Here is a 25,115-nt window from a genome sequence, read left to right as displayed (position 1 = left end):
TGCCAAGTGGAATTTTTAGAATCATCAGCTAGATTTGACATTTTTTGCCATCAGAGTTGTGTTTAATCTGCCAGGATATTAAATTACTGATTTTTAAGTTCGTTTTCCTCAAATGAGGAAAAAAATAAATAACTCTCTTAACTTTTTTCATGATATTAAAGTTACAAAATATTAATCACAGAATCCTAGGTTGGAAGGGATCTTAAAGGTAATTTAAGTCAACTTCTAAAATTCTTATCATATTTTATTATTTTCAACAAATATTTATTGATTTTTTCTGCATATAAAGTGAGAAAAAAGAATTCGGTAATTATTCTAATGATTCTGCCCTTAAAGAACACTCAATGTTGTGAAGATAAAATACATTAATAAATAAAATAGCATATTTTGTATGTTCAGAAGAAAAAGAGATTACTTCCAGCAGGAGAAAAGGGGAGATGGAGAACTTCAAGGAAGAAGTGATGTTCATTTTAGGTGTTGAAAGACAAATATCTGATCTTGCCAAGATGTTGGGTGGGAAAAGCTTTCTGAGCACAGGAAATAGAACGAGCACAGGAGTGGAGAAGCAGGAGGCTGAGAAAGAGTAAGTGGTTCATTTTTGACCGCGTGAAAGGGAATAGTAGATGAGTTGTAAAAGTAGTTTGTTGAATGTCTTGAATGCCAGATTAATGAGTTTAGATTTCTTTTCTGAAATTTTGAACTTTTTGAACAAAAGATGACATGATGAAAGCCTTCAGAGACTAGAGGCAGGGGTTGTAACCAGGAAACTCTTGAAAAAGTTAGGCAAGCAATAAGGAGTTCCTAAAGAATAGGCTGATTTTCAGATTTCATCTACTATTTTCTACTTCAGACACAAAAATCTTCCTTTGGTCCCCAACAGCAAACTCACTTCTGATTTATAATATAGTTGTACTTGCCTAGAAATCACTTACCCCTGATTTTTGAATAGCTTTCCTGTTCGTGACTCAGGTTTTAGCTCAAGCATTATCTTTTTAAAATGGCCTTCTCTGACCACCTAGTTTTTAGATATTCTTCCCCTAAGGTATACTCTATTACATTATTCTATCTTATGTTTACGAATCCCTATACTAAATCATGTTTACTTAACATCTGCTCTCCCAAAGTAGAATGTTAAGTTATATTAGAGCAGGAACTTGGCCTTGTTTACCATTGTACCCCTGCTTTAGATGGCATTGCCTGACATACAGTATGCCCTCAATATTTGTTGAATGAATGGGTGACAAATGAATATTTAAGAAATAAAGAGTACAGCCCTGGATGGTGTAGCTCAGCGGATTGAGTGTGGGCCTGTGAACCAGAGGATCACAGTTGAATTTCGAGTCAGGGCACATGCCTGGGTGGCAGGCATGCCAGCCAGTTCCCAGTAGGGGACTCAAGAGAGGCAACCGTACATTGATATTTCTCTCTCTCCTTCCCTTCCCCTCTAAAAAGAAATAAATAAAATCTTTTAAAATTTTTTTAAAAAGAAATAAAGAGTACAATATTAGACTCTGGAGGCAGATTACCTGGTTCTGAATCCCAACTTGGAAACTTCCTAGTTATAAAATCTTGGGAAGTTACTTAATTTCTCTTTGCCTCAATCTTGCTTGTGAACTATAGACAACATGTGTGCCTATCACTTGAAATTTTGAGTATTAACTTAGATAATATATGAAAAACACTTAAATAGTGCCTGGCACACAGTAAGTTCATGCAAATGAATGCCATAATTATTATTAACTAACAAAGAATTTCTATTATGTTCAGTAAAGAAAATAGAAATAGGATTATATTCTACATTTCCTAGAATCTAGCCTTAGTTGCCAGCTTTCAGGTTAGATTTCTATGGCATAAGTGTGTGCCTTCAAGGGTAAAAATAATTGAAAAATATTATGAAAGCTATAATTTTTTTCTCATTTATTTCTAGGTGAAGGCAAAACAAGAATCAGAACTGAAACTCAAATAGTTTGTTCCTCCATATGTATGCAACATGACATTTTAAATCTATGCTAATTTTATCTTATTGGCTAATTTTTTAACTTACTGTTTCTTTAATTTCTAATTATTTAATATTTCCTAATGTTTTAGGCTCTTCAATCAGAATTATATTTGCTTCCTATAATGGATCATTTTGGAAATATTTACTCAGCATCGAGAATTTCTTTAGATGGGTGGCAGACTAATAATGGTGTTGCTGAGGCTGTCAAAATAATTCGCAGACCAGTTACTGTAACTCTGTCAAAGGAAGAACCTGGAACAGACCCAAGTTTTTTAGAAAATACTTTGAAAAAGCCTCTTAACAAAAATAAGGAAGAAGGTGATTTCAACTGCAGTGGGAGAAACAGAGGTTATTACAATGTATTTTAGCATTCAGGTCTGTAAGGAAATTCTGGGCCAATATAGCCCTACAAATATAGACACCATAAAAGGGAAAGCTACAACTCAATTTAGGGATATTAAAATAGTTTCACCAGGTGGGAGAAATAAACAATTTAAGTACTATGCTAAAATAGAAACAAAATCAAGACACACTGTGCTTAAATTAACTCTACCGCCTTTACTTCTTTTATAATATTATAGTTTCAGATAAAGTTAAGGCTAAATGAGACAAGAAGGAAGTGATTACTGCATAAAACCTTGGTATTATTTTAAATCCAGAAGGTTCTTAGTTAGCAAAACATTATTTTAAACCAATGCAAAACAACTTTAATCTTGGTAGACATTTGTATTTAAAAAAATTTTAGATTTTTTATCTTACTATACCCATCAATTTACTAAAATAATTCAGTTCTTAAAACTGGTAGATAATTTTAAAAAATCAAAGTTAAACTTATATAAATATAGTTGGTACTACACTCTATTTTTTACCTTATTTCATACACTAAATAAACTATTGAAAAAGTAAATATACTAAACATTTATAAATGAAATGAATCCCCCTAGTCAAGGCTAATGACAACAGCCATTACGGCTGCAAAATACACTTGATCTTAAACAGTTTCATTGTTTTCTATCTGCAATTAAAACAATTCTTGTATTCTGTACAATTCTTGTATTCTATACCTAGTGATCTTCCAAACTTAGCACCTTCTTTAACCATAGGCACATTTAACATTTACCATTCTCATGTGATTTACTATTAATTAGTCTACCAGGAATTAGTTTTTATGCATGACGTGAGATAGGGTTTCTTAGTATTTTTCCATATATATACTACCATTTATTGATGGTAGTTGTATAGTGCTTAAAATTGCCAAACTGCACTTTAGTAGTGCATGAGAATTCAAAATATATGAGCCCTAACATTGTGATATTATCAAATATAGCTGGTAAGAACATACACAGTGTGTTTTACAAGTCCTTTAATAAAGGGAAAAAGGAATACAGTATTGCTTTATTCATTTTTACACATTGAAATGGGTATTCCTTTACATTAGTTATCTTCTGTTCCTTCCTGAGAGTCTGTGCACTATGTCTTCTCATTTTTTAAGGGTTTTTTTTTTTAAAGGTTTTGTTTATTTTAGAGAGGGGAAGGGAGGGAAAAAGAGAGGGAGAGAAACATCAATGTGTGATTGCCTCTTGCACACCCCCTACTGGGCATCTGGCCTGCAACCCAGGCATGTGTCCTGACTGGGAATCGAAGTGGCGACCCTTTGGTTCTCAGATCAGTGCTCAATCCACTGAGCCACACAAGCCAGTGCTCAGTTTTGACATAATTTAACTTTAACATGTTTAATACTTGACTCCATCATTGACCCCACACCAGTATATTTTCTTGACTTCTTTGCTTTCATCATATTTCCAGTTGTTCAAACTTTAAGCTTTGCAATTGTAGAATAATTGTACAATAATTCTTTATTGTAGAATAATTCTGAGGTAAAAGAACCTTAAAAACCATCTTAACCACCCCCCTTGCTTATAACTTCCTTTCCAGTCTATCCTCTAGATCCTGTCAGAATCATTCTTCTTGTTACAAGTTGAATTATCTATCTCCCTGCTTAAAAATCTTTGAAACACTCATTGATTACTACTTCAAGCCCAAGTTTCTTAAGGTGGCATAGAGGACCCTCATACTCTGACTTCAGACCCAAGGTTACGAATGCTGGGCTGTGTAGATTGTTCACTGCCTAACTCCGGAAGCCTTTCTTTCATATAGATCAATGATATGAATGGAGCTTTCAGGATTTTCTCAATAAGGTAGTTGGTTCAATAATTTTTCAATAATTTTAGCTATTATTGTTATTAGCGCTACTATTATTATAGTTTAGGGGTAGGAAGAGGAGGAACAAGTACCATGAAGTACAACTGGAGAAATAGGTAGGAATTTGAACCTTAAGAACCTTGCTTGCAAAAAGCTAAGGAATTAATGTAAGCAGTGGAAAGCATGCTGAAATTTGTAACGGGAGTGGCATGATTGGATTTAAGTTCCAGAAAAACAACTTAGGCAACCATATGGGGAACAGACCAAGGAAATAACTGAATTGGGAAATGCGGTGGAATAGAAATCAGAATTTGAAGAGACTTCTAAGGATTGTGAGCTGTGCTGGGTGCTTTACATGCACTGTGTCATTTTAGAGACAAGGAAACTGAAGTTAGATTGATAACTTACCTCAGGTCACACCTGCTATGATAGTGCCAGGACTTGAAATCTTATGGTTTGACCAAAAGCCCATGCTTTGTAACATTGGGCTAGAGTCGTACAGAATTTTTCATGATTGCCAAAAATGCTACATACATTATTACTCTGTATCCTGCAGATGCCATTTTCTTCACTTAAATTCTTTATTCTTTTCCAGACAAATATTTCACAGTTCAAAAACACAGTTATCAACGCCCTCCCGCTCCATTTTTAAAAATAATGCGGTGAGTCATGCTCCAAACTGCTATTAGTAGTAAGAGGAACATGTCCCACACCAATCAAAACATCACTCAGAATCAAATCAGTTCTGTATTGTTTCTTTTAGGGGCAGTGGATTGGGAGGGTGGTATTTTACTAGTAGCTCTTAAACACCTGGCATATTCATTTTTTGTTCATTTTGCATTGAATATATTTTTTTAGAAAAATTCTGTTTGCTGTCCTTAAATGATTATTCTAGTGCCTCCTGGGAAGTAAGTGGTAGCAGCCAGACTAAAATTAAATCAATAGGCTTTCAGGTTGCAAAATATTGTGACAGTCCTTATAAAATGACTTTTCAAATATTAATATGACTCATTAATTTTTTCTAAATTAAAAAGTTGATTTGTCCAAGGGGAAAATCTATATTATCACTGCCAGATTCATAATTCTGTTAAAATAAAGAGAGATGTTATAAATGGAAATGTACGTGAAAAACAAATGAAAATATATGCTCTATATTTACACCAGGAATTTCCAGAGAGGGTTCTTCAGAATGCTACATGAAAAAAAAGACACTTGACAATTAAGTTTGAGTAAAACCCAACTTACCTCCCTCTTGAAAATTCACAGTGTACATGAAAACCGAGAAATCATGCAGTAGGAGTGTGTGTGTATGTATGTACACGGTTATGTTTCTGTTAGAGTTGCTTAGTTCAATTTTTCCCAAACGGAATTGACCAAAGAATTCTCCTTTCGCTTTCATGAAATATCTCATAAAATTTACTTTGGAAATTGTTACCTTTTATTATGCATAGTAAAGTTCATGAATATTCTGAATCACAGAGCAAGCTAATAGTATGTTCATATAAAAACAAAATTTTATTTTGATATTTTCTTTGTTGTGTTATGAACTCTAATATGTTATTAACTCTGTTTGCCCTGGATGACCATCAACATCAGCGGGGGGGAAAGACACTGTGAAAGAAAACCAGACTGCAAAAAATCAGTTCAGAAATTCTGAATTGCCAGGATCATTGGAAGATTCAAATAATGACTGTTGTAGCACCAAAAAGAGGTAATTAGTATAAATATTCAGTGCACATATCATAATCTAAACTGTAAGAAGAAGAGTGAGATATCCAGAGGACTGTTATAAGGATTTCTAACTTGAACAAAGATATCAATTAAATGAGTGATATTTTAAATTAAATTTATTTCTGTTGTAATCCTTTTGTCATCAGGGCCAACCTAATTACAGAAAACTTTCTGTCTTCATTTGCATTTCTTACAACTAATTTTTCAGCTTCTCTTTGATTCTTGGTTATGAGTAAACTAATCAGTATGCTTTAGTTTCACATTGGTATCATTTCATTCAAATCAGTACTTAAAAAATTATAGTACTCATATAAAAAATAAGGAATTTTATACACTATTTTTTACAGAAGAACTACAAACAAAATATGTTTATAGAATTTCCAGTTATTTTACCATACAATAGACATTGGACGATGATTTGAATTTAGCTGTAATATAATGAAATGCAATTTTATTGCTAATACTAAGTATAGTTTATATTGATCATTAAAGAGATTGAAAGGTAATATGATAATGATCTCAGGCTAACTTTAAAAAATTTTAGTGTTATATCTGTTTATAGAAGATGAACTAAAATATGAAAGGCTAATATATATGTAATCATTTTTAACATGACTTTCAATTCTCTCATTTCTTTTAAGGCAGTTTCTTTGGAAAAATAAAGATGATGGAGTTAATAACATTAAAAGGCATGATGGTCAGGTATGATATTAAGGTGTTTGTTTAAGTGTGATATTAAAACTTAATATTTATACTGAAACAAAAATAAAATTGCAGATTAAAATGTCTAAATTGTCTAACCTTAGAGGTTAGAGGATGGGAGATAAGCATCAAGATGATTCAGGGACCTGACAATTCAGTGAAATTTGTGGAAGTTCCATGGTCTGGGACATGTTAAGGTATACCCTTTAAAGGGAAAGCTAGGTTTTTATCTTGCCTGAGCTACCACTGAGAATGAGTCGCTTGATGGACTTCTTTGGAATTTGGAGAGAATTTACCACATTTGGATATGCTGCTCCAATCTTCTTTTTTCAATCGAGTAATCTAAACGACTGCGGACTCTGAGTGAGCCCAAAGCAGAACGGCTCACTAGGTGATCCAAGAGGTACTGCAAGTAGAGCTGCCGCCTGTGTTTTATAGCCCAGCTGACCCAGTGATGCTCAGTGTGTCATGGATTGGAATACTGAATACTGAATGCAGCGTGAGACGAGCACCGGCAGGAGAATCACAGCTCAGAGCCCCCACAGGTTTACAATGAAATAAGTGTTGGAGCAAAGGCACGCCATCTTCAACAAATAATGTTCTCTTGTTATTGGATATTAACAAAACATGCTACCCTCATGCTTTAAAATATTTGTCAGTCTGGTGAGTGATTAATGCTATTTCACTGAGGTTGGAATTTCAACTTCCCGGGATACCCTTCAAGTTGATCATGATTTTTTTATTATGTGGACTCCATTTTGATAACTTTTTTGGAAGTAACTTTTCAAATATTTCTATTAAGTTGTCTGCCATAGATTGCTGATTAGTGGGAATTTTTAATATACACTGAAAACTTGTGCTTATGTATATTGCAAATGTCTTCCTCTGTTCTGTGCCGTATAGTGTACCTTGCTGACTACATTGTTTAAGTATTCCACATATTGTTTTTTCCAAATTCTCTTTCTATGTTCTTTCAATCATCAGTTAGGTGGATAAGTCTCAACTTATAATAGAAATAGCTCCTTGGTACAATATTCCATTACTGCTTCCACACTTAAAATTTTGTGTAGAAATAAAGTAGGCATACTAAGCCTGCAGCCTGTTTAGTAAGGCCTGTGACTTAAGAATGTTTTTTATATTTTTATTATTTTAAATTTTCAATTACGGTTTATAGTCAGTGTTATTTTTTATTAGTTTCAGTGTACAGCATAATGGTTAGACAATCATATTCTTTACAAAGTATCTTCCTGGTATTTCCAGCACCCATGTGGCACAGTACTATTGTACAGTATTTCTGACTATATTCCCTATGCTTTACTGTACATCCCTGTGAGTATTTTATGACTACCAATCTGTACTTTATAATCACTTCACCTTTTTCACTCTGTCTCCAACCATCTTCCCCCTAGCAACCATCAATCTGTTCTCTGTGTATAACAGTCTGTTTCAATTTCATTTGTTCATTTATACTGTTCTTGAGATTCCACATATAAGGAAAATCATATGGTACAATACTTGACTTTCTCTGCCTGACATTTCATTTAGCATAAAACCCTCTGGGTCCATCCATGCTTTCATAAGTGGTAAAATTTCATTTTTATGGCTGAGTAATGTTCCATTGTATATGTGGAACACAGCCATTCTTTTGTTTCGAGAATGTTTTCTAAAATTAGAAAACACTTGAAATGGCAGATCCATTCCATTTTTTTCTCAGTGACCACAATTAGTGTTATCTTTACCTTTTATATTCGTTACTTTTTCTCTGATCTATTTTACTATTATTTTTATGTTTCATTTTCTTTGCCCATTTTATTTTTTAAATTTATTTATTTAATTGTTGTTTAAGTGCAGTTTTCTGACTTATACTCTCATCCCAGCCCACCCACCTAGTGCTCCCCACCTCCCTCCCATTTCCATCCCCCTTAGTTTTTGTCCATGTGTCCTTTATACTAGTTCCTGTAAACCCTTCCCCCTTTCCCCTGAAATTCCCTCCCCTCTCCCCTCTGGTCCCTGTCAGCCTGTTCTCTATTTCAGTGTCTTTGGTTATATTTGCTTGCTTGTTTGTTTTGTTGTTTAGCTTCCTGTTAAAGGTGAAATCGTATGGTATTTGTCTTTCACTGTCTGGCTTATTTCACTCAGCATAATGCTTTCCAGTTCCATCCATGCTGTTGCAAAGGGTAGGAGCTCCTACTTTCTTTCTGCTGCATAGAATTCCATTGTGTAAATGTACCATAGTTTTTGGATCCATTCATCTACCGATGAGCACCTAGGTTGCTTCCAACTCTTGGCTATTGTAAATTGTGCTGCTGTGAGCATTGGGGTGCATAGGTTCTTTTGGATTGGTGTTTCAGGATTCTTAGGATATAACCCTAGCAGTGGAATTGCTGGATCAAAAGGCAGATCCATTCTTAGTTTTCTGAGAAAATTCCATAGTGTTTTCCATAGTCATTGTACCAGTCTGCAATCCCACCAACAGTGCACTAGGGTTCCCTTTTCTCCACTACGTCTCCAACACTTGTTGTTTGTTGCTTTGTTTATGATGGCCATTCTGACTGGTGTAAAGTGGTATCTCATTGTGGTTTTAATTTGCATCTCTCTGATAGCCAGTGACATTGAGCATCTTTTCATGTGTCTCTGGATCCTCTGTATGTCCTCCTTGGAGAAATGTCTGTTCAAGTCCTTTGCCCACTTTTTGATTGGTCCTTTTGCCTTCCAAGAGTGGATTCATGTGAGTTCTTCATATATTTTGGATATTAAACCTTTGTCTGAGGTATCATTGGCAAATATGTTTCCCCAAACAGTTGCTTCTCTTTTTATTTTAATACTGTTTTCCTTAGCCATGCAGAAGCTTTTAACTTTGATGAAATCCCATTTGTTTGTTCTTTCCTTTATGTCCCTTGCTCTAGGGGACATATTAGTAAAAATGTTGCCGCGTGAAATATCTGAGATTTTCCTGCCAATGTCCTCCTCTAGGACTTTAATGGTGTCACGGTTTACATTTAAGTCTTTTCTCCACCTTGAGTTTATTTTGGTGTATGGTGTAAGTTGGTGCTCGAGTTTCATTTTTTTGCCCATAGCTGTCCAGTTCTCCCAGCACCATTTGTTGAAGAGGCTATTTTCACTCCATTTTATGTTGCTATCCTCTTTGTCAAGTATTAAATGACTGTAGAGACTTGGGTTTATTTCTGGGCTCTCTGTTCTGTTCCATTGGTCTGTGTGCCTGTTTTTATGCCAGTACCAGGCTGTTATGATTACAGTGGCCTTGTAGTACAGTTTGGTATCAGGTATTGTGATCCCTCCTACTTTGTTTTTCTTTCTCAAAATTGCAGCTGCTATTCGGGGTCATTTATGGTTTCATATAAATTTTTGAAGTGTTTGTTCTATGTCTGTGAAATATACCATTGGTACTTTAATAGGGATTGCATTGAATCTGTAAATTGCTTTGGGTAGTATGGATATATTGATGATGTTAATTCTTCCAATCCATGAACACGGTATGTGTTTCCATTTATTTGTGTCTTCCTTGATATTTTTCTTCAGTGTTGTGTAGTTTTGTGCATACAGGTCTTTTACCTCCTTGGTTAGGTTTATTCCTAGTTATTTTATTTTTCTTTTTGCTATGTCAAATGGGATTTTTTTCTTGATTTCTGCTTCTGCTGTTTCATTGTTGGTATACAAAAATGCCTTTGATTTCTGGATATTGACTTTGTATCCCGCTGTTTTGCCAAATTCATTTATTAGGTGGAGCAGTTATTGGGTCAAGTCTACAGGATTTTCCATGTACACTATCATGTCATCTGCAAACAGTGCCAGTTTTGTTTCCTCCTTTCCAATTTGGATGCCTTTTATTTCCTTTTCTTGTCTGATTGCTGTGGCTAGAACTTCCAATACTATATTGAATAGAAGTGGTGAAAGTGGACAACCTTGTATTGTTCCTGATCTTAGTGGAAAAGCTTTTAGTTTTTGCCCATTGGTTATGATGTTAGCTGTAGGTCTCTCATATATGGCCTTTATTACATTGAGGAATGCTCCCTCTATTCTCACTTTGCTGAGTGTTTGTATCATAAATGGGTGTTGTACCTTATCAAAAGCTTTTTCCGCATCTATTGATATGATCATGTGATTTTTGTCTTTGCTTTTGTTTATGTGATGCATTACATTTACTGATTTGCAAATATTGAACCATCCTTGCATCCCTGGGATGAATCCCACTGGTCATGGTGTATAATTTTTTTAATGTATTGTCGGATGGGGTTTGTCAGTTTCTGATTGTGTCTGTTTGGGTCCTCTCTCTTCTTTTCTTGATGAGCCTGCTTAAGGCTTGTCATTTTTTTATCTTTTCAAAAAACCAGCTCCTGGATTCATTAATGCTGTTAGTCTCTATGTCATTTACTTCTGCTCTGATCTTGGTTATTTCCTTCCTTCTACTTGCTCTGAGCTGTTTTTGTTGTTGTTCCTTGAGTTCTTGTAGGCATATGGTTAGGTTGTTTGTTTGAAATGTTTCTATCTTTTTTAGGTAGGCCTGTATTGCTGTGAACTTCCCTCTCAGTACTGCCTTCACTGTGTCCCATAAGTTTTGGGTTGTCGTGAGTTCATTTTCATTTATTTCCAGAAACTTTTTGATTTCTTCTCCACTTTCATTCTTGACCCATTCATTGTTTAATAGCATGCTATTCAATCTCCATGATTTTGAGTGTTTTGGGTTTTTTCCTTTGGGGTTGGTTTTCAGTTTCAGTTCCTTGTGGTTGGAGAAAATTCTTGGTATGATTTCAATTTTCTTGAATTTGTTGAGGCTCGTTTTGTGTTCTATCATGTGGTCTATCTTGGAAAATGTTCCATGTGCATTTGAGAAGAATGTGTATTTAGCTTCTTTGGGAGGAAGGGCTCTATATATACCAGTTAAGTCCATTTCATCCAGGGTGTTGTTCAATGCCATAATATCTTTGTCGATATTTTGTTTGCCATTTTATTTATACTCTTCATTATCCTTACTATATATTTGATCATATTTGTTCCTCCTTGGATAATTGCTGATTTATTTATTTCTGAGACAATTTTATTTTTTCCTTAATTTCTTCTGTTTGGACAACTTTATTTTACATGTTCCTGTTATGTTTTCACTGTTATTCTTAGTTAAAATTTTTAGTTTAGAGTGTTAATATCTACAAAAACATGCTATTTTTTAGAATATTTATTTATTTACTTATTTTTATTTTATTTTGTCCATCAACATTTATCTCCCTACCCTCCATCCAATCCCCTACTGCTGCAATCACCACACTGTTTCCTTGACCATGAGTTCTTTCTCTCTCTCTCTTTTTTTGGTTTGATCCCTATCCCCTCCCAGCTCCCCTGCCCAGAGCTGTCAGCTTGCTTTCTATCTGTGAGTTTATTTCTATTTTGCTTATTAGTTCAATTTTGAGGGTTTTAAAAAACTAACTATGTGAATGCTAGATTGTTTTATAGATATTGTTTGTGTTTACTTGTGTTGGATTTTTCTTTATCAGTAATAACAAACAGGTGTTCTTCTAGAGGAAGAGAGAGCAGTATTTTGATGGTTTTTCTGCATCTTAGGTTAGGAGCACCCTCTTCTGTTGGTACAACAAAATGCAGCTGTTCGTTTTTAAATAAATGGGGTTTGGTGGGGAAGGGGTTTGTTTTCTTTGGATACTTTTTCCTACTAATTTAATTTTTCAGAGGTTTTATCTTAGCTACTTTCTTCTTCTCTTTTACCATCTTGTCCCAAAGGAATAATACCTCTTATCGTCAAAGCATTTTCCTCTCAGCAGTTATGTCTTCCAGTGTCCAGAGGGGAGAGGGGAGGGAATTTCAGGGAAAAGGGGAAGGGTTTACAGGAACAAGTGTAAAGGACACATGGGCAAAAACTAGGGTGGGGAATGGGAGGAAGGGCTGGGTGGGTGGGCTGGGATGGGAGTAAAAGTCAGAAAACTGTACTTGAACAACAACTAAAATAAAATAAATGTCATAAAAAATTTATCTCTTCCCATGATTACCACCTCTGGCCCCCTACATTTTACAAGCCCCTTTCTTCTAGATTCCTCATAGAAAGTACCCTGATTTACCAGATCTCATTCTTACTCTCCATATTTCTTCACTGCATGGGAAGGGCCTCTTATTTCAGACAAAACTGTGGTTGATGTTTCCTATGTCATCTTCATAGTTGTTAATTCATGGCTGTTGGCACCATTTCAACACCAACAGAAATCTCCAGTTTGGTCTATGGTGAAGACAGAAACTTTACTCAGTGCAAAACAGCTCAATTGTCATGCAGCAGGGCTTTGATGTGGGACCAGGCCCTTCTCCATCTAGACACCTGTGCTTTGCTTCCCGGATGGTCTGCTCTGCTCTGCTCTGTTGTGTTCCATTATGATCTGCTTTGCACTGCACTGGTCCGCTCCATTCTATGCCGCTCTGCTCTGTCCTTTGTTGGTCTCTTCTACTCAGCTCTGGTGAGACATCTCTGTATTTCAGTTCAGCCAGGGAAACAGCTTTTGGCCTCCAGTGGAAAGGGAAAGTGTGCTCCCTGAGCCAGAGGGGGAGCTGGCTTGTAGAGACTGAAGTCCCTGCCCCTGGTCCCTGATTGGTCTGTTCTCATGCAAATGAGGACTCCAAATTCTCTTGCAATTTGGTCCAAATGGCACTTTTCTGATTGGTCAGTAAAGATGCTGGTGGAGATATAGCCAAACAGCTCCAGTTGGATGGGGAAAGCTTGAGTCCTAGGATTAAAATGGGATTCTAGGAACTCCTTTGTCAGGGCTGACTCAGACAGTGCAGGCAAGCAGTTCAGTGCAGAGACAGGTAGTTCAGTGCAGGCTTCTCTGCAAAATGCAGTATATGTGAGAGGGCCCTGTATAGACATGGCTGCTAGACTCTTTTTTAGAATTTGAGCCCAGTTAACTACTAGGAGCCCTTCTTTATAGTTATCTTCTTTCTCAGGATCCACATACTTATCTGTAATGCATAGTTATGTACGACTCTGCTCAGTTGTTGGCTCCCAAACACACTCTGCTGGTCTAGTGTGTTTATTTCCACACTTACATGTAGATTAAACTATGTGTAAATTAAAGGATTCTGTGTCCTAGCTGTGCTGTAGATATAAATTATGGGTACTCTTGTTTGCTTTCTTTTTATAGTAGTTGGGAGGATGCATGGAGAGATTCTGATTTAGGAGGTTGCCATTATCCTGTGAGAACCTTATGTTATAAGTTAAAAAAAATAAAATAACAGAAACTTGAAAAAGTGATAAAACAAAGTAGTAGCAAGGGCTTAAGAAAGATGAAGTAGAAACTAATAGATTGCAGAAGTAAAAAAGACTAGTAGAATTGAAACAATTCAAGATCTACAAAGTGGTACAGAAACATCAACATTGGTAAGGCTTGTAGTCATTTATCAAAAACCGGCAGAAACACAAAAATCAGAAAAGATAAAGGTGCTATAACACAAATATAGAAGAGATAAAATATATGAAAATGAGGTATGTGCAAAAAATTGAAAATGCAATAGAGTATCCAATTTTCTAAGCAAATTTAAATGGTCAAAATTTACTCAAGATAAAAGAAACCATAGCCAGCTTAGAAAAATGTCAATGTTATCTACCATGAAAAGTAACTAAGGCCAGAAATCTTAGAAGGAAATCATATTCTGAAATCAATAATAGACTCTTTTCCTTAAATTTTACATTTGAAGCCATTCTAAGTAATAGTGGAATGGAGAAGCTGGAGCACAAGAAAGAGTCTGTAAGTATAAATACATATATGCAAAAAATCACCATATAAGTAAAAATGTATTATTATACATATTATCAAATGCTTACAGATGGGGGGAAATAATGTATCACCCTATCAAATCTTACTTATTTCCATGTTTTCTTTCAGATAGGTAAAAAAGAAAACATCACCTTGCCAGATCTTAAAGATTTTCCTTCACTTCCTTGTCAACCTTACAGTCACTTCCAGTCCAATGGGGAGATTCCAGGAATAACTGAAATCTCTTTACTACAGATTCGTAGTAAGTATGATGAGCATAAGTACAGATATGATATATCATAAGTACAGATGATTCTGTGAGATAAAGATAAATGATGTTAATGGGGAATTATTGTATGATGAGCAATGAGTTTCAGTTTGAGAAGGTAACAAAAAGTTCCAAAGATGGGTAGTGGTGATGGGTGCACTAAATTGTAAGTAACTTAATGCCTATACACTAAAAAATGATTAAAATTAAAATTTTAGTGTATATTTTACCACAAAGAATTTACATTATTTTAAAGTGTATACATTTTATGTTAATTAGTGCATATGTTTGTTCACTAATATGATTTCTGCGTTAAAAAATACACTCTAAAATTTACATTTTTCACATAAGATTTAATGACAAAACTTTGGGCCCAAGATAAATTTACCAAAAGAATTAAACCAAGACATATAACTACTTGAGCTTTACCTAGCTTCACCTAGTTTTACACATGTATGGAACCTACTGGGTTCTCACATACATATAAACCCCCTTAGGTATCACTCTTAGAAAGGAAAATGACTCCTCAGAGCTTTCCATAGCAGCAAATGCTATATTACAGGAAGAAAAATCGAATTTTGGGTAGAACTTATTTTAAACTACATTTAAGTTTTATACACTGTGTTTTAGGAAATGAACCATCTTTTAGCTTTGAGACATTGATGAGCATGGGTTATATTTTAGGAAGGAAGGTTATCAAACAAATAAAATAAGTAAAGGAAGAAAGAAGGCATCTGCAAAGAATTAAAGAGGAGCTGGTAAAAGTCGAAAAGCAGTGTGAACAAAGCACATTGAAACAATATCATGGTAAAGTTTATTACGTATCTTTTATCACTATAAAAAACTTAAGTTTTATAGAATTTATGCCTTTTAGTATTTACTATTTACTGTTATGGTTTAAATGGTATACTTGATATGAGTTCAATTCAGATACCATTAAACCATTGTTTAACTCTATTTAATACAATAAATGCAACATGTTTTATGTAGAGTCTTTTTATTAAAATTCAAATATTTTTATAAGGGACCTTCATTTATTCATTCTCCTGCACATTTGCTATATAAGTATTAAGCGCCTCCTGAATTTGGCCACCGTTCTAGCAGTCGATATGAATAGGTGGGCACAGCCTTGTCCCCGCTCTCAAGAGTTTATAGTCCAATGGGGAAATGATAGTCAAGTTAAGCAGTAATGATACATCCTGATACATGAGTACTATGATAAAGGAATTACAGAACTCTGTGCAGGAATACAGAGGAAGAGCACCTAACTTAGCCGGAAGACACAAGAAACACATCCAGGGAAAGATGTGCCAGCATCTGCAGTGTGCCTCCTCCTCTCGGACTCAGGCCTTCGGGCGTGGTTTTCCCTCTGCCGTCTACATCTGCTTGTCCTACCTTCTCCTTTTACCCTCTTCTCCCCATTCCGACTGGCTATTTTCTCACTGATCGATCATTCAATCTCAGCTTAAATCTCACTCTAGAAACCGGGATTTCCTTAGTCTCCTCAAGGTGCTTAATTTTTTGATGTGTGGCTATCTGTTTTGCTAAACTGAATGAATGAAAGAATGAATGGATGAGCGAATGAATAGGAATTAGGTAGGAGAAGTAGGTAGTTTCCTTGCAATAGAAACAGAAACATTGTTGTTAGGACTGGTAAAAGTGGAAAAAATGAGCCAGGGTGGAGAAAGTATTGGCTAATGGTTTGAGAGATGTCAAATGATTTTAGAGTCCTGCATTTTGGGTTGTGCTTGAGAATTATAAGGGTAACAGGTTCATATGGAATTAACTGATTTTAGGATTCTCAATTTACAGCAAAATTATTACTTCAGTACTAGAACTGACTGAAAGTTATAGACGATTTCAGGAGGCATTTTTTAATCTTCTACATCCTAGTATTAAAATGTTATCTGAAAGTGATGGCAGTGACTCGGCCTTGTTTCACATTAAGTGAGCAATTTTATTAGACAGATTCAAGAATGGACTAGAAATTGAAAGATTGATTCTAATACCAGATCAATCTTTTACACAGGCAAGCTATTCCTCCTCTTTGTGCCTCTTTCGGTTTATAAAATGAGAGTGATCAGTCACTTTCCATTTTAACAGGAACATTTCAAATTAAAGGCATGTATTAGCCATTAGATACTTATTGAGCCTATTATGTGCTTCAGTTCCAGCACTATTTTTTTAAATTTTTATTTATTGATTTTAGAGAGAGAGAGGAAGGGGGAGGGAGGGAGAGTATTCATTGGTTGATGCTTGTATGTGCCCTGGCCAGGGATTGAACCAGAAACCTTGAAGTATCAGGATGATGCTCTAACCAACTGAGCTACCCAGCTAGGGTTCCAGCATTGATTTAAAAGAAAATTATTCTCACCCAAGGACATGCTTATAGATTTTAGGTGCAGGAGAAGGGAGGGAGAGAACGTGAGACTCTCTCCAACAGGGGACTGAACCCATAACCCAAGCATATGCCCTGCTGGACAATGCCCAACCAACTGAGCCACACTGGCCAGGGCTCCAGCATTGTTTTAACTGCTGAGGATATAGCAGTAAATATAACAAACATGGGCCTTCCTCAAAGGAGCTTACTTAACAAATAAGACAGTATCAGCTACTAAGTAGAGCTGAGGTGTCAATTGAAAAGAATGTAGTAAAGAGTGATGGGCAGGAGAGATGCTTTAGCTAGGGTTTCCAAGAGCAGCATTTCTATATGGAGGAACCATTAAGATTTGATTTTTAAGGAGGCAGGTATGTAAAGAGACAGTGGGGAACAGTAGGAACGAAAGGAATACTAAATGTCAAGATCTGCTGATAGGAGTGAGTTTTCAGTCTTAGGACCTGAAAGAAGGCCAGTGTGACCGGAGTGTGATAACTAAGGAGGAATATGGAGGGAAATGACATCAAAAGTTCAGCAAGAAACCCTGGCTTGGTGGCTTGGTTGGAGATTTGTCACATACACCAAAAGGCTGCAGGTTTGATTCCTGGTCAGGGCATATACCTAGGTTGTGGTTTCAATCTCTGCTTGGGGCACATACGGGAGGCAACTGATCAATGTTTCTCTCTCACATCAGTGTTTCTCTCTCTCTCCCTGCCTCTAAAAATATCAATAAACATATCCTTGAGTGGTATCAAAAAATAAAAATCCAGCAAGGAACAGATAGGCCAATTCTAGGAATTTGCATTTTATTCTAAGTAAGGTGGGAATCCACTGGAAGATTTTTTTAAGCTAGGGATTTACATGATTTAAAAAATATTTTAGAATATTCAGAATGACTGCTATATGGTAGCCTTTAGAGGAACAAGAACAGAAGCAGAGAGATTAGTTAGAAAGATCTTTAAAAAAAAGAAAGAAAGAAAAAAGCCCTGGCTAATGTGACTCAGTGGATTGAGCACTGGCCTGCAAACCAAAGGGTCTACAGTTCGATTCCCAGTCAGGGCACAAGCCTGGGTTGCAGGCCAGATCCCCTGTCAGGGGCGTAGGAGAGGCAACCACACATTGCTGTTTCTCTCCTTGTCTTTTTCTTTCCCTTCCCTCTCTCTAAAAATAAATAAAAAACATCTTTAAGAAGAAAGAAAGAGAGAAATGCTTACTCTATATAAGGTATAAAGATTACATATAGGGCAATAGTTAAAATTTTGAATTAAGTTCTGTGTAATTGTATAATTTTAATCAAATCACTATATGAAGTTTTTAAATATGGTGTTTACATTTTTTGATAATCTGAAAAAAATGAACACGAACATAATCTGATATGCTAGCATGCAGTTGGTGTTGCTGTTTAAGTTTGTAGTTAGAATCTCATCAGTGCCAAAGCAGTTTCCTAGCTGGTAGTGTTGAATTTATAATTGAGGGTTTCAGGTTTGAGATATCTGATTCACACAATTCTGGGGATATAGGTGGAATAAACTTGATAAAAGATGAATCAGCATCACCAGATATCACAAAGCATGTCATTCTGAGGGCTGAAAAAACTAAGAAAAAATCAGAAAAAGTATGTTATGCCTCTTTCTTTCAAAATTATAAATAAATTTTCCCTAATCAAATCAGATTATGGAATAGTAATCAAAATAAAAATTATGTGCATTATGCTATATATAATATTTTCAATAAATATTTTCCAGTAATAATTATAAGCTTAAAGAAAAACTTAGTCATGGATTTTGGCTATGTTACTATTTCATTATATTTGTAGATAAATACTTTTATTATTTAAGAAACATTTCTCTCTTAGCTCTAATTTTCTCAGCATATAAGGGAGGGAGAGGAGGGAATAGAAGATAAAGATAAATGATGAGTTTAAAAGATAAATAGAAGAGTTTAAATTAACTCTAGGATCCTTTTTACCTTTAACAGTTTAATCCTTTAGTCAAACTCAAACTACAGACTTTCCTTTTTTTTGTAGCTTGTAATAGTTCGNATCAAAATAAAAATTATGTGCATTATGCTATATATAATATTTTCAATAAATATTTTCCAGTAATAATTATAAGCTTAAAGAAAAACTTAGTCATGGATTTTGGCTATGTTACTATTTCATTATATTTGTAGATAAATACTTTTATTATTTAAGAAACATTTCTCTCTTAGCTCTAATTTTCTCAGCATATAAGGGAGGGAGAGGAGGGAATAGAAGATAAAGATAAATGATGAGTTTAAAAGATAAATAGAAGAGTTTAAATTAACTCTAGGATCCTTTTTACCTTTAACAGTTTAATCCTTTAGTCAAACTCAAACTACAGACTTTCCTTTTTTTTGTAGCTTGTGATAGTTCAAAGAAAAAATGCTTTGAAACAAAGAAAGTGACAACATCACTGGAGAGGGTTTTAGTAAAATTTCAAGAAGATTTAGAACTCTACTATAAAAAACTGCTCATGCAGCTTAAAGCCAGGGAGGTCAAGATGAGACCAAAGAATATGGCAAACATCACAAACTCTAAGGTGCTACTAAATGTGTTCACATTCTATTAGAGAAATTCTATTTAAAATATTTGCTTTATAATTGTTAGTATTATTATATTTAGGATGCTTTGGGCTGCAGATAAAATAAACTTGACTCAAACTGGCTTAAACAATAAGAAAATGCATGATGCTGAGGAGATACAATCACCAGTGTAATGGTGTCTTTAAATGTCTAGGTGCTTCTGGTACTGAGTTGTATGATTTTTTTCCCCTACAGTGGCTCTCATAGCACTTAGTTGTTTTTAGCTTCATTCAAAACAATTTTGTTAGAGTGTATTGTGAAGCTGTTATATCAGAGTACATTTTAAAAAATGTTTTTAAAAAACTTATCAAAAAACTTATCAAACTTGATGAACTTTGTGTAGCCATTTTAATATTGAAGATGAAAGAAAATTGCAACTCTTTTACATATTATGCTTTATTATTTCAAGAAAGGTAAAAACACAATTTAAATGCAAAAAAAGACTTGTGCAGTGTATGCAGAAGGTTTTGTGACTGATTGAACATGTCAGATGTGGTTTGTGAAGTTTCATGCTGAAGATTTCTTACTGGACAATGCTCCACAGTCAGGTAGACCAGTTGAAGTTGATAGTAATCAAATTAAGACATTAACTGAACAATCAATGTTATACCATGCAAGAGATAGCCAACATACCAAAAATATCCCAGTTAAAAAAGATATTGGTGATAATGAAAAAATGTGTCTTTTGTATTATGGAAAAAATAATGGACTTTATGGCCAACCCAGTATTTCTTGATTATTTTCAAATGCTGGTTTGCTTACAAAATGCCTTTCCATCATGGTAGCAATAGAGTTGCTAATGGCAAGTAGGGTTATATGCCTCTAAACCAAGAAAGAACCTCTTCCAGACAGATGGAATGTTGGGAACCGCTCTGCCTGGTTTCAGGAGTTGTAATTGTCCCCCATGGCTAAGGCTGACTGAGCAACCTCTGCACTTCGAGCCACTGAGGAGACAAAGCTTGTCTCTGGCAGCAGCACTGCTTCTGCCTCATCCCCTGCCCCCAGTGCTTGGTCAGTTAGTCAGAGACAAGTAAGACCCCTCAGAGGGGGGACAAGCTAAGCCAGACATGATCACTGGGAGGTCATCATGGAAGGACTCAGGGGGCTGGAACAAAGAGGGAATGATAGACCCTCACCCCCTGGCTATTCTGACATATCCTGAGTCCCCATTTCCATCTTGGAGAAGCGCTTCCTGTTTTTAATTGATTTTATAAAGAGAGGAAGGGGGAAGCAGGGAGGAGTCGGGAGAGAGAGTCATCAATGTGAGAGGGAAACATCAATCAGTTGCCTCCTGTAGGCACCTGACCTGGGATTGAACCAGCAACCTGCAACCCAGGTATGTGCCCTAACCAAGAATCAAACCTGCAACATTTTGGTGTACAGGATGATGCTCCAGTCAACCAAGCCACTTGGCCAGGGCGGATGTTTACCATTTTAAATAAATTTAATGTAAAATCTAAATAAGCTCAAGTAATGCTTTGTCCATATTAGCTGATACAACTTTTTAGCATATCTTGTGGTGGCAAGTTTGCCAGCAAGTCCCCCTGTCCGCCATGGATGAAAGTGAAACTACCAAGACATGATCTGCTTGGGGAGGAGAGGTGGCCAATCTCTCAGAGGAGAAGGACCAAGAACCTCTTCTGCAATGGCTTTTATTAGGTTGTAATACACAGGAATATACAGGTAAAGCTCATCAATCAATGTCAGGTGGTGAGAATCAAACAGTAGATAACATTACAAAGAAATCTGAGGGTTTAGTCTGAGTCAGTGTCTGCCAGGTAAGGGGGTTGCAAAAACTTTGGAAGACACACTCATTTTCTGCTTGGACCCTTATCATATGAATGAGAGCACTCTTAGCAAAGCAGGCTCCACAGGACTTTGTGAATTCTTTCTTATGCCTGATCACCCCGGAAACCGCTCTAGCTGGCAAAGGGCTGCACTGCCTTCCCAGTCATAGGTTTTTAGGCTTAAGTGGATTAGAACCAGGAAGTGCTTCTCCAAGATGGAAATGGGGACTCAGGATATGTCAGAATAGCCAGGGGGTGAGGGTCTATCACCCACTCTTTGTTGTAGCCCCCAGTCCTTCCATGATGGCCTCCCAAGTGATCGTGTCTGGCTTAGCTTGTCCCTCCTCTGAGAAGTCTTACCCATCTCTGACTAACTGACCAAGCGTTGGGGGCAGGGGATGAGGCAGAAGCAGCGCTGCCAGAGATAAGCTTTGTCTCCTTAGTGGCTCGAATTTCAGAGGTCTCTCACTCAGCCTTAGCCATGGGGGGAGGTTACAACTCCTGAATCCAGGCAGAGGGGTTCCCAACAGAATCTGGTAGTATTTATTTAGCTTTGATATATTAAATTCAATATATGACAGTTACTTTCATAAAGGCCACTTAAAATTTTAAATAATGTCTTTGTTGACCATATACTTCATAAACTTTTCAAACATAAGTAACTAAAAATGTTCTTATATTAAATAGGTTTACTTATATTGAATAAGTTTTTTATATGAAATATACCACTTTATTATTAAGTATTTTAAAGTACTGTTAACTCATTCAGCTAATAAAGCATTATGCCAATTTCTAAAGCTTTGCTAATATCTTAAGCATATTTCTTTTGTAGTAATAGTTGGCATTTGGGGTACTAAATCCATGGTAATTTTTGCAAATACTTTTTATTTTTATAACACATGAATGATGATAGAAGAACAAAAGAGAAGGCAGTCCCTAAACTGAAGAAATCAACAGGATAATAGTAATTTACTCCAAAGCAATGTTTACTTTATGGAATAGATTTTTTTTTCATGATTTGCTCTTTTGGTTTTGTTAATCACATTATAGTTAATGTTAGCAAGGCAATTAAAAATTAAAATGTATAGGCATTATCCTTAATAAAGACATCTTAATATATCTCACACAGAATGACCTTATACTTCAGATCACTGAGGCACAGCATGCAATTGACCAACTTAAAAGAAAATAAGATATTCAGAAAATAAAACTCATCATTGAAGCTAAGGTAATTTTCATTTCTCCTGATTAAATGATTACACTTATCTTGTTGGTGTTTTAACTTTGGGTGTTAATAGCATATGAGTAGGAAGGATTGACTGTTTTAATATTGTTACCTTAACAAAGAGCACATGTGAAAAAATGCAAGAATAACCACTAAATCCTGAAAAGGTGCATGTTAAATCAAGGGCAAAGTAAAATTTAGTAAAAATTCCAGCAAGAATTAAAGGAAAAGGACCCTGTGAATCACAACAAAGGCTCATAAAAATATTTTAAAAGAAGTAGTTTTCATGTGCTAGAGTCATTCATGAATAAGTTTGACTTTTTAAAATTTAATTTTTCCCCTCTCTTGGGTAATTATCTCACTTTCTGCAGTTATTTTCATTTATATACTTGTGTGAATGCTTTCACTTCACCTCTTCATCAGAAATAGCTTGATGACGGAATAATGACCCCTTACTAGATTCAGCACCGTCCAAGAGAGCTTTCTGTAATGTTGGGCAAGTTCCATCCCTGCACTGTCTGGTATGGTAGCCACTAGCCACATAAGAATATTGAGTACTTAAAATAAAGCTTGCTGGATGACTAAGGAGTTGAGTTTCAAATTTTACTGAATTTGAATAGATTTAAATTTAAATAGCTACATTTGGCAAATGGCTGTTATATTGCACAGCACAGTTCTAGATTCTTTTCACTACTGGCATTCTCAAGGCTAATCCTTGGCTCAGCACTGAGAAGCTTAAAACTTAAAATACAGAAAAGGAAAAGGGTAAAGGAGCATTTTTAAGTAAGCATAATATTTAGCATTATTATACAGTATGTACTCAAAAAATAATTGGTTCAATGAATGAAACTTTGTATATTCAAAAAACAGAGAGAAAGCCAGTGTGGAAACTCGTGCACTTATTGATAGTTGGGTGAGTAAAAGAAAGTAATAGAAATGCCTCCAGAGCCTTCAATGAAGAGTCTAAATGTTCTTTTCTTTTGGAAAGTATGCACATTAGATCTTATCATCTTAGTGTATTTTAACCCTATAAATATCAATTATGAATGGTTTTAACCATATTAGAATTTCTAGCACAAGAAAGAGGAAAGACTAATAGAAAAAGAGAACAAGTTTTCAGCTTACGGATTGAGGGGATGAATTATACATTCAACCATAGTGCCTAACTGTCACATAGTAGACATCATTATTATTTATTATTAATTCACCTCAAACTTACCTATAAGATTCAGAACTAAGTGGCAAAAAATCTAGCCTGAGTCTGTTGCAACCATATTCAAGTTGGTATAGCCTAAGCAGTGCTTCTCAAAGTTCAATGTGAAATCACCTGGGTCTGACTTAACCATTCTGGGGTGAAGCCTGAGAGCCTTCATTCCTAAGAAGCTCCTAGGTGATATGTATGAATGCTTCGGTTCACAGACAATACATGGAATAGTAAGGGCTGTGGCACCAGACTGGTTTGAGTTTAAATCCTGGCTGTGCCACTTACTAGTTCTATACCTGGAGTGAGTTACTTAACTTCTAGGCATCTCAGTTTGCTCAACTGTAAAATGGGGACAAGTAGTAGTATCTGTCTCAACGACATTTTTGGTAGAATCAAAGAGATTAATTCACTTAGAAGAGTGGAATAACACTACTGTTTTATGCTTCTTAACTGTTTAGTTTCTCAGGACTGGGAATTAAGTTTTTTTGTAATTATGGGTTTTTTAACTATATATTTTCACTTTAAAACAAATTTTGAGGCTTTAGCAAAAGATAAAAACTTGTTTCACTTTAGGTTTTTTAGAACAGTTTAATTTTATTATGACTATGTTATTAAATAAAATTATTTGATAGGTTACCTAGTAGTAAATAAGCAGGACTTTTGACCTTTAAGTTTAACCTAGTAATTCAGTGCAAGTGAAGGCATTAAAGGGGAATGAAAGAAGGCAGTTAAAACAGTGCCAAAAAAACCTTTATTCAGATGACAATTATATAATTTTAGATGGGTAAAATGAAGTTCATTTATGAAAGATAATTCATTTTATAGATAACAAGCAATTTCAGATGTATCCACACTGAAAGTGGAACTGACACAGAATAAAATTAATACATCTTTACAGCTTTAATTAGGTATGTAAAATAGTGAATATTTATTTGATCAGACTTGTTTGACCTTTGTTCTCCATGGCAATATTTTATGCAGATCATAAAGTTTATATTTTTCATCAAATCCTTTGGTAATACAAAGGATTTCAGGAAATAGATATATAAAAGTAAAATGATGTCCATTTGGTTATTTTTAAATAATCTTAAAATGTAGTAACTAATATGACTAAATATGATTAAATCACATTCTTAATAAATAGGAATATATTTGCATATAATAGATACTGTTTAATTTATTCATTGTACTTTAATTAAAAGCAACCTGGAAATACAAAAGAATAGGGATATTGAACTTGCGTTCAAAGT

At 35.3% G+C, this 25,115-nt stretch overlaps 1 protein-coding gene across 1 annotated transcript; it reads left to right on the top strand.

The window, feature by feature from the left end:
* Nucleotides 1–437: 437 nt before the first annotated feature.
* On the top strand, nt 438–24,773 carry SPATA1 (spermatogenesis associated 1). The gene is given in 10 exon segments (XM_037061013.1): nt 438–583; nt 1,691–1,703; nt 2,089–2,317; nt 5,798–5,912; nt 14,601–14,662; nt 15,299–15,475; nt 19,428–19,606; nt 22,566–22,666; nt 24,688–24,741; nt 24,743–24,773. Coding segments are annotated over 10 exon segments (1,107 nt in total).
* Nucleotides 24,774–25,115: the final 342 nt, after the last annotated feature.

The sequence above is a fragment of the Sturnira hondurensis genome, unplaced genomic scaffold (assembly GCF_014824575.4).
Source record: "Sturnira hondurensis isolate 20B ecotype Veracruz unplaced genomic scaffold, ASM1482457v3 Scaffold0013063, whole genome shotgun sequence".
NCBI lineage: Eukaryota > Metazoa > Chordata > Mammalia > Chiroptera > Phyllostomidae > Sturnira > Sturnira hondurensis.
Note: the sequence above shows the minus strand (reverse complement) of the source record. Positions and strands in the feature narration are given on the sequence as shown.